The 11575-nt window shown below is 32.5% G+C and overlaps 1 protein-coding gene across 1 annotated transcript; it reads right to left on the bottom strand.

Annotated features, from left to right (window-relative positions):
- Positions 1-4871: 4871 nt before the first annotated feature.
- Positions 4872-7012, bottom strand: LOC127867988 (uncharacterized). Its single transcript, XM_052409532.1, has 3 exons — positions 6853-7012; positions 5772-6107; positions 4872-5415 (listed from the first exon to the last, which is right to left on the bottom strand). The coding sequence occupies exons 1-3, from the start codon at positions 6866-6868 to the stop codon at positions 5213-5215; spliced, it is 555 nt and encodes a 184-aa protein (XP_052265492.1). The 5' UTR covers positions 6869-7012; the 3' UTR covers positions 4872-5212.
- Between the last annotated feature and the right edge of the window lie 4563 nt (positions 7013-11575).

Below are 11575 nucleotides of genomic sequence, written 5' to 3'. Positions count from 1 at the left end.
ACAACTTGAAAAGGTGCATTAAATATTTTATACAGAACCCGTCTCCATGCATCAAAAGCATGTTTTTAAGAAGGCGAATACATAATTATTTTTTTGGTTACGACAATGCATTCAAATTTGAGGCAAATGATGTCAGAAAAGTGTGAACCCTTAAATCCGTTAATTCACTATTAGAATGAGCTCACATTCCCTATCTTAGCTTGCGTGTTTAGTTTACTCTTCAGAACTGTCAATAATATGGTACTCGCCAAACTGTTTGGTTCTATGCAACATTATATTATTCTATATTTCACAGAGTCGTTTAGTCGCGTTACATGTTTTATGATAGTTCTGCCTATTTTAAGAGCAATGTAATGCAGGCCTTTATTAGCTTTAAACTCATTGAAAGGCCATGTGGTAGTTATCAGGTAACACTAGTCATAAACTAAAACACCGAAGCGGTACTGTCATAAAAATGTGTTATTGTAATGCATTCTATTTGTCCAGCTTTCCAAACCGGTTTTTGTGTATTGCGTCTGCGCATTTAACTCGTAAATTCTCATGTTTTGAGACTTAGATATCTCATTGCTCGTGTTTGGTCACGGCTTCAACATTATGTAGTGGGCATAAGTAGACCATTATAACCGAGAAGCTTTCGGACGCCAAACACAATAACACTTTGTAGGCGACAATGGAATCAATAAATCTGAAAGGCGCAAGTGGGCGTTTAACAATACGTTGGAAATGAAGGAGAACTGTAGAATTTAGGTAACGACAATTGTGTAGGCTGAAACAATACAGAGACAAGAGCTAATTTGCTATCAAACGCTTATTGGTTCTGTGGAATAATATTTTTGCAGCAATTACATAAACGTTTTAAAACGTGTCAGAAGTTTTTACAGCAATTATATGAATTTTAAAATATTAAGAATATGCAAACAAATACAAATATTGACATAATAGCATCAATGTATTCTGCACATATGTGGAAGTTACAATACTTTGTTGTTGTTTTTTGTAAGCATGAGATATTTAATGAATGAAATAAATTAATTATGAACACAATCTTGACAATCCTACCTCAATATTTATTTAAGAATATGCCAACACATACAAATTTTAAGTTATAATATAAATGGACATTATACTTCGTTAGCTAATATAGCGGCATGGCTAAACGTAAGCTTTTCAAAGGCGATGTTAATATTTTTTATACACATGTGTGGTAATAAAATGTTGGTTTTCTTCGCAATACGTTAGCTATTCAATATATTAAATACGTTACTGATTGTAAATATCATATTAATACAAGGTTTATAAGCACACATCAATACTTATTTAACAGTGAAGTGCATAAGTTAATTAAAACTTGGAAACATCTGACCTACACAATCATTTAGAGTAAGTGTGGGTTATGGCGATAAGAACAAACGGTTTGGAGTGCCGATGCGTAATAATAAAACTACGAGGTTAACGGAGAGTTCCAATAACAATCATCTGCACAACAAACCGTTGGTTAGTACCGTAAAACTAACACTTAGCAGGACATTAACTTGATTCTTCTATGGAATTTATATTTAAGTCGTTGGTTTAAGAAGACCATTTTGAATAATTTAATAACAATCCGTCTTTTGCACCCTTAAAACATACACGCATGCAATTGCGTGACGCCAATACACCAACAATTTTAATATTTGAACGAAATATCGAATTTTCCAAAATATTTTGTGTGTGTCTTTTACTGGATAATATCCTTCATTCTACGATGATAATATTGATCAAGCGTCTAGAAGTCTCCCTATATGTCAATAAAGAAAAGTATAGGATTACAACATATGATTATATCAAATCTGTGCTCTTCGATTATTCCACAGATCTGGATACGATGCCAATGTCAACAGACTGGACTTGTTTGGCTGGTCTAGGCAAATAATATGTACTTAAATGAATGTGACAATGCTTCAAGGCCATCGTTCGTTTTAGAATACGCATTATCAACACTCCCGTTTACGAAATGAAATGATGTTATTTTATTCTCACACACTACAATTGAAATCTTTTGAGTTATGGAACATTATTCTTTTATAGTAAACGCAATCCTTTAAGAATGTGATTCGTGCATCTATGTTTATGATTAAACACCAACAGCTATTTACTATGCTTTACAGCTCCGTGCTAGACTATGCTTTCATACATTAAACTAGCAGGCTTTTAAGTAAACTGTTGCGTGTATACTATATTAATAATATTATGAATGGGTTATATAACGTTTACGTTTTGATTTGCGTATATATTAATTTTCTTGTTCTCTTGGTTATGATAGTGTTAAAAAACACCATAAAAGACAACCTTATACTGACACGAGTAGAGATTAAGAAACACATTCATACTATGCCGGCCTCGAACTTATGAACTTTGAATTGAAAACAGTATAAACATTATGTCTCAACCACACGGCCACCAGGACTGTTTAATACATGCACATTTTATCCTTGATTGAGTGAATTAAACAAACAAAAAAAACATAATAATGTTTTATTATTCCATAGTTGCTTGTTTGAAACGCTAAATTATTCATCGATTCCAAATTATGATACTTTGTTAAATTTCTATTATACATCCTGGTATTACGCTTGATTTATAGCATTCTTTGATTTGTTTTATATCCGGGGAAAAACAAAAATATTGTCATTTCAAGAAACCGTGAACAAATCCCTTTAATTCACTCTTTTGCTTCAACCACCATGTGACTTAAAGACTGTGTTTAATTGTTGTATTATTTATACTACTTGATATGTATAAAAGATGGGCAAAAATGTAGTTTAACGTTAGAAAAAAAGCTCTTGTCGGACTAGTTTCTACCACGACAGATTCGCAGCAAATGTATTTTATATACTTAACTTCAATGCTAAAACATCAAAGCATCGTAACCATTTGCAATTCGTATACATATTTACTGTTGTGTTTTTCGTTTTCGAGAGTATATACTCTATACCACATTAGACGTTGGACGTAAGAACTAAACTGATTTGCGTCTTGTTTTGTCTGTTTATTAAAAACTGCATAATTAATCGATTTATAGAGCTTTACATCAAACAATGCACATATTCGGTAAATTATATACAGAAAGCTGTAGCAAGACATTTTACAATAGAAACGCATAGACAGAAACTTAATCAATATGAAATACCTATGAAAAAAATGACTTAAAGAAAAGCAGTAATCAGAAATTTATATTGCGTATGTCAATGATTTATGAGCATCGCATTGAAAATAAACATGAACGTCACTAAATGCAAAAACACGCTTATTTGTGTCAAAATTGCATATCAATATAATAACAAAGATAACGGTTTTGCATACTCTATGCTGGTATTTACCCGGATATATGTTTAAATCGGTCAGAAGGCATTTTTACCAGTCAATATTTGTAGTTACTCAAAATCAACTGTAAAGTCATCATTTGTATTTTTAAAAAACAAGAAAATTAACAAATACAACATTTTGACACCAATATGTCTTAAATTTCAAAAACAGACGAAAATAAAAACATAAAAAATGTATTTTACAAGTAATAAACAAAATAACTCGTGACGATGTTAATGATCGTTCACAAGTTATACAACATAATAACCCTAAACATGCAGCGTTTTACAGATTATGCTTGAGTATGTTTTAAATTATGATGGCATTGATGGATGACGAAACAGAATAAGAAAGCCATGGCGGTGCTGAATCAATCACCTTTCCTCAGATTTAAACATATTTACCATTCTGTGTCATAAAAGCAGCAACTAGACAGTAACAATGTTGTTATAATTTTTTAACAGACGACGGATTTTTAAACGCAAGTGCCAATTATTTTAACTAGACCTAACCTTTGTCAAAATGAAAACAATCTACTAAAGTTTAAGCAATATTGAGCAATACCTGCGACAATAACTGTATAATTTAAACAATATTTGTTTTCTAAGATTTAACCTGAGGACCATGTATAGAGTTTTTTTTTAATTAAACATCCCGATTAAGTTTCATCAAGGTAGAGTTTTAAATTCTAGAATTGTAAAAACATTTTTTAGATATTACCTGATTATCTAGTATTCGGAACAACGTAATCTAGATATAAACTCAACGTAGATACAAGAAATATAAAGTTTTGACAATATCTTATCAAGATTGAGTTATTAATGAAGCTCCTAGAATTAAAACAAGATATGATAATTATTGTCAATATATACATGTACCACCTTTCATAAACACTGAGTCATATATGTGACCTATAGAATGGTACCAAGGTTTTTCTAAGACTTTACATGGCTCAACTTTTTTTGTTACGAACGTAAGGAAGATCCGACCTCGTCCAAGATATGGTTAAGATAACGTTTCTTACCAAATTTAACCAAGATTGAGCTATACATGTATCTAAATAAAAGTGTACCAATACATATTCGAAAAGATTCCACCTAATTACTTGGTTTTTGGACGCACGTAGGGTAGATATTGTCTATACATACATCTGACCATATTTCATCAAGATTATGTCATAGAATTTACATCTAGATTGCTAACAATACTTTTCTAAGAATTCAGCCATTGAAATTTATTCAAACTCGGTCTCAATATTTCCAAGATCAACATTTTGCACAAGTTTCACAAACATTAGATGAAACGATTTTACTATAGAGTGGTAACGAGAAGAACGTTGTTGGCGCAAGATTAACAGACTGACCACAATAGCTAAACATAAGTACTTGATACACAGTATATTAAACAAAAGGTTACTTTCCAAACGTTTTGTAATAAATCTGGCTCGGCACGAATAAAAGAATTGCGGTCAATTTCTTCTTAACCGCACCTGATATATCACAAAACAATTGGCAATTGGCCTTTTATTCTGGAAAAAAAAGAAATGTGTAGCATTCTTTCAAATAAAGAGTTACATTTCTCAACGTGTTTAATACAAATTATATTGTCGTGTGCTTTGAATATTCCACATGCCCACACACATTCATGGCAATTGGAAAATGTATACTTATAAAACTCTTACAAACATGGTAGCAATTTGTTTGGCAAACATTACATGCGCCAACATGCACATATAAACAAACACTTTTCAAAACATCTCAACGGACGCACGCATATGGATCGGTCAATTTACATACCATTTGTAACTGAAATTGCGAATGCCCAGCATTATATGTCCTAGGTGGCAGTTTGCAATCCGGCATAAAGATTATATAAGTTCATCATGTATTACAGTTTTTACCATGGCCTTCAGCATGTTGTAACGCTGGATGGCAGGGTGGCGTTTTGAAGCGTTGAAATGTTTCTGCAAATTGTCTATGACGTCACGTATAATTGCACACTTTCGTCGCATTTCTCGAACTTGGGTTTGCAGGTGCACGTTTTCTTGTTGTAACTCTTGTCTGGACATTTCTACAGGGAAGAAATCTTTCTAATGAGTATAGGCAATAATGATTTTAATGAAAGGCTAACCGTGCAAATGTAAACGTGTCATCTTTGTTATAGTGCTACGTTATAGTTACGCATGAATTTCATCTTTGTTTCTCGTGGTCGTATTTTTCTACTAACCAACTTGCACAGACTCTACAATTCAATCAGCGGGCCTATGAACAAAATATAACAAACTGAGTATAAACAAGAAATACATACTTTTTATGTGAAAACAATATATTGTAAAAATTCTCAAGCTTACTGTTTAGAACGAAAACCATTGTTTATGTGTGTACTTGTTTACGCAAAACACAGGCAAAACATGACGCCAAACGTACTTGAGTATTTATCTTCTCGCCTCCTCGCACTCTCCGCCTGATGGCTTATGTCCCTGCAGCCCTGCATGAGGCCACCAACAACTCCCGCCTGGATTGTGTTCGGTTCATCGGGGTTCAGTTTCAAGTGCATAATTGTCCGTTTCACCATGCCCTTCAGTTTCTCATACCGCCTTAATGGATCGTACGCCTTCGATTCCTCGTAGTCCGTGGACAGCTGGTCTACTATCTGTTTCAGTTTCTTATGCTCTCGACCAAGATTGTCCAACTCTATGCACAACTGTTCATTCTCCTTTCGCACGTCGTCTTTCATGCTTGTCTTTTCGCCAGTTGCAGTCGCTATAATAAAAGAAGAAAATATCATGGCTGGTTCACTTTATGCATTTGTACAGGTGTCAAACATACGGCAGCTTAACTGTTATCTTAAAGTGAAAGTTTAATGTTTACTCCCTTTGCGTTGTCGAACACACTGACACTATCCACAGTAGACTTCCAACCGTCGTTGTGAATAATTTTGTCACTGATGTTTCATTTAATATTGGCTTACAGTATGAACGCTAAGTATATAAGCAAACATCATATTTCGATCCATGGGTACTTATTAAACTATTGTATTAATGTCTGATGCATTCAATACGTCAATATAATTTGAGTGAACTTAACGGAATGATCACCACAACTTTAATGAAAACGCAATGCATCTAGAAGTCAACATTTATGTAAATAGGTTATTTACCATCCATGGGATCAATAGTGTTTTACTCGTATGCGTACTGCAATACTTAACAATATACGGTATTTAGTTGTTGAAATTTTATCTTCAAATTAAGGCTTTCATTACATTTTTGACGTGTTCCCGCATAATACCAAACTGTAACATGTTATACAATAAACAAAACACACAGTCTTTTAAAAAAAGGTATTAAATCCGTTACTTATACCTGAAGTAAATTGCACAGACTCTACAATTCAATCAGCGGGCCTATGAACAAAATATTATATAAGCAATCCAGTAATAGTAACTCCTAAAGCTTTCCTAAAAAAATAGTCAAATAAATGAAACCACACAGAAAGCATCCCTTACTTGACCTATTCCACATAGTCAATCCAGAACACAAAACGAAGACTTCTTGCTAGCCAAATATTACGATTTATTAAGAGACACGCGCGTCAATGAATTTATTTTGCGTCTAACATGCTGAAAATTTAATGAGCGCATTGGAAAGACCGCACTCCGTAAATGGTTCGTTAATGCAAAGATCCGAAACAATAGTCGCTCTAGGTCTCCAAAGCTACTGTTACAAACCATGAGCGGGCAAGTATTTTCCAATAGTTCTTATCACATTAATGACTCCGCGTAAATCAGTTCACAATACCCAACGATTTTCCAGCTTTAATCAATTCCGATAGCTACAACAGAACGTAATATCACCTTTGATAAAGAACTGAGCACATTAGTTAATTGCTTTTTTGTCACGTGAGCAAAGCTTTTTTTTATAAATTTACATTTTCCTGTCGCACAAACACGGATACATATATTTAAACAAGTTTAACGCGTTAATATTTTTCTACTGAACATAATAATGAGAAATAGACCTTTAGAATACTTAACATAGTATTGTACGAGTGATAAATAATTAAATCGCAGTGGTTCTTCGCCATTGAATATGCTTACATCGATGTATAATTATTTGCAAAGCTATTTCTTAACTGACCATAATTTATACAATCTGCTCTTGATAATTTACAGAAAAAACATCCTAATAAAATATCAAAGCAAAATAAGGAGATGAAAACTCTATGTAAAGCATCGCACATTTCTGTGTCAACTTAAGGTATACTTCGGAAAAAAACCAGATAAGAATAACTGTAAGTATGCATGCATTATACATGAAGGGTGTGTATTTTGATTAAAACAAGATGCAAAGTTTGCAAAAGTAACGGCACAATCACATGAAAACGTTAGAAAGAACGGTATGTCAAATCATACAAATATCATATTATAATTAAATATAACTATATTTTGTTCATAAGATGCTGAAAGTCTGGTCTGTCAAGGAAAGAGCGAATATCTTTTATAGGTTTGCAATATTGGAGCTACCATATTTTTATATGTAATAAGGTTAATAATCGACTGATATGTTTTTTTTTATTTCTTTGAATTGTTGATGAAATACAAGAGGTATGGTTACTTATTGATTAGTGTTGGAGCATCGCTGCTATCATCTCAATTTAATAAATACATTCAGAAAACACACATTTTAGATTATTTGAACTGCATTTTTGGTTTTGGTTTAGGGAGATACAAGTTATATTGTTCAATATTTGGAATGAAAATGTATAGCATTATAATAATGAACAAATTTGCGTTGAATTCTTCGGGCTGATCTTATTTCATTTCTCTCTTTAACGTTTTGCTGTAAATGATTAACGCGCAATAATTAGCAGTAATTTAAAAATATTGTTTCATATCCGCCTTGGGTACCCACATTTTAATTAAATATTGCAGTTTTCTGCACGACATTTCTTTACTATTATAATGAGTTCAATAAATGGAAAACGCATTTAACATTCTGTCTTTTACTTTAACTACCGACTTCATTTCAAAATGACGCCCAATGAGCTTTTGGTGTCATGTGAAGCGTAATAGGCATGCATCATATCTGCAGTAGTACAACGTGAAGACGAGATGAAATCTCTTGTTACATGACAGCGTGGGCAAACATGTTCATCAGAATATTCTCATGTGGATTATTTCTTGGAGACTGTCTTGTCTCTTTACACAATCAGAATAACGATGAAGCGAGTCTGGAAGATATCCCGATATTGTTATACTCTAAAGCTATTGCTAGGGGAATTCGCTGCTTTGTGTTTAATCAGTCAGCAATATTGTTTCTCTTGTTGTGCCATACCAGAATATTGTATTAAGAGTCGGATATATGTTTCTTAGATTTTGAATATGGAATGTTCACATAACTATAATTATGAATTAGATGAAACAAAGACAGTTATATTGTTCAATTGGCAGCAATAAGATGTTTATGTTTTTAAGCGAAGAAATTAAATTATGTATCACGAAATATGCCAAAAGAACATATTTGTATGACCAGGAATTCATTTTCCACGTTCAGTCTTTATTTATTTTTTATCAGCAAATAAATATGTAAATTCTGCTCCATTAAACGATCATAATCAAACAGTTATGGTTTATGTTTACAATAAATATTACGCAACATGTAAACAGATATCAAACCAAAATGATTTGTTGTTGTAAATGTTTGTTCTGTGTGTGTGTTTTTTCTGGTGGTTTGCAATTAATACTTTTAAAGCCTCGTAAACGCGTTTTCCTTTTGATATTTCTGTCCATTATTATTTCCTGTAAGCGTCATGTTACACTTCTTTTCGCTCTTTAACGTTTTGCTGTTAAAATCAAATTAAACATGTATTTATATTAAGTTCGGTTACACGTTTACACGTTTAACTTGAGTAATTTGGAAAATAACATATATTCGAAGCGTTTGACTTACATGTTAATTTAGTCTCTTTACTGGGGGCAACTTCATGGCGCATCTTATGTACGAATTGAAATAACATTAACTGACCTTTTTACTTATAAGTAAAGCCAGATTCATCCTTTGCGGATTACAAATCTAGTTGTTAACATTCACCAGAAGTTGCTCCATATGTTACATATGACAACCCATATGGGAATGTAGTAGTCTTGCGTGCTGAAATAGATGTCAAATGTTGATGGGAAAACAATGTTTTATTTAAAATAAATAATGTAAACAAACGCGGTAGGTTAATTACGGTACTTGTGTAGCATGTGTTCCTTGAATATATAATTAAACATGTTCACATAATGTGTAAGTGTTGTCAAATTAAACAGAGACGATGCGTGGAGATGTTATTTAATAAAAAAACTAATTAAAGCTCAAAGTTAATTCAGAAAGTAATAGTCTGTCATTTCCTTTAAAATTACAAATAATAATGGTACTGCCTACACGTGTAACGGACATTTATAATTATAATAATCTCATAAAATAAAAGCCTTTCGCATTTGCTTTTGGTTTGAGTAAAAACTATACACATACTTTTTTGAAATCTTGAATTGTATAAACTTAGAATAATCACCATAAATAAAGTGTGTTCATTGTATTTAAATTACAATTCAACAATTCAATGCATAAGTTAAATCCGTTATATTGTAAATAGTTATTGCTAGAAAAGAAAGTCATTATATTTCAACTAAGTACATAAGGAGACATTTATAATGTATAGCATTTTTGCGCATGACGCTTTTATAAGGGAAGCAACTTGTATTCAGATGCTTAAAAAATAATCTGGAGCCATTTTCATCTCATAATTGCTTGTGCACGTCGCGGTTGTAGTGTAGAAAGGCAACATATATGTATGTCCATAATGTGTGCATGACTAACGCAGTGGTTTTTAACATTTCATTTTGCTTCCTTGGATTAGTATTATTTGCTAAGCTATTTCATGATTGACCATTATAAATGCGATCTACTCTTGATTTATCTAAAAAATAAACTATACTTATTGTATTTTTAGTAAAACAGGAAGCAAGCATACAATGAACAAGCCCTCTTGAATTGAAAAATAGTTCAAACACATTTTCTCTTTGTTTAAATAATAATACATTTAAAGTGTTAAGCTTTGGAATTGAAACATTTTGCAGTGTAAACATTATATTTGTCATCATAGCTTTCGCGCTTTATTCTGTTGGCTAACTCTTCTCTATTAGGCCTTTAATAGTCCTATCAAAATATTTCCTGCTAGTTAATTCATAGCAGTTACAAAACTTTCAAATTTAACTTGGTTATACACTTAAATTTCACTCTTCAGTTTTTGGGGAGGCTTTGTCAAAATATTTAAATGAGTTGAGTAGATTACAAATGCATTTCATCAATTATCTCTTTTACTTTAATTATCGACTAAATCAAACATGACGGCCAAGCAGCGTTTGCGTGCTATCGGTTTCATGTGAAGCCTAATCAGCATACATAATATCAGCATTTGCACAGCGTTCAGACGAGAAAAAACTTTCGTTACATTATAACGTGGGCCAATATTGTCATACGCATATTCTAATGTAAATTATTTCTTGGAGACCGTCTTGTCTTTTTACGCAATCAGAATAAAGATTAGGCAAGTCTGGAATTAAGTCCGATATGTTTCTACTCTTAAACGATTGCTGGGGACATTCGGTGCTCTGTGTTCTTATTTTTCTTGATGTTCCATACCAGACAATTGCATTAAGAATCTATATATTTTTCAACGAATGGAAATATGGGATCCTTTAATATCTATAATTATGATTTAGATGAAACAAAAACAGTAACGTCGTTCATGAGATGTTTATGTTTCATTTTATCGACGCCATTAAGCATCACGAAACATGCGGAAAGAAAATGCTTAAAGGAAAAGAATACAATTGACATGTATTTCAGTTGTCTACTGCAATCCGAAATGAGTAGTCGGATATGTTAATTCAGTACCATTAGAAAACAATCTGAGCTAAACAGGTTTGACATCTGTTGCATGTCTATCCGTAGAATCGGCTCTCTTTATGAATACATACACATTTTGGAAGTGAACAAGTACAAAAACACGCATGTGTTAATTGACAATCCATATTTAAATGTGTATTCTTGGTAATAACCACGAAAACTGCATTTTACTCGTAATCGTTTTGACAAAGTACTGGCAAGATTTAGCTCCCTGTAAAAGTCTGTGTCATGTATGGTTCTCATAATATCGGCCATTCTAATTGGTTCCTTAGATTT

Source organism: Dreissena polymorpha, chromosome 2, assembly GCF_020536995.1.
Source record: "Dreissena polymorpha isolate Duluth1 chromosome 2, UMN_Dpol_1.0, whole genome shotgun sequence".
Taxonomy (NCBI): domain Eukaryota; kingdom Metazoa; phylum Mollusca; class Bivalvia; order Myida; family Dreissenidae; genus Dreissena; species Dreissena polymorpha.
This window is presented reverse-complemented; position numbering and strand designations above follow the sequence as displayed.

Bases quoted from the DNA above. Each gene is read 5' to 3' on its own strand.
- LOC127867988 (XM_052409532.1), bottom strand. The intron at 5,416-5,771 runs GTACGTTTGGCG...TCTTCCCTGTAG, and splicing joins GCGAGAAGATAAATACTCAA to AAATGTCCAGACAAGAGTTA.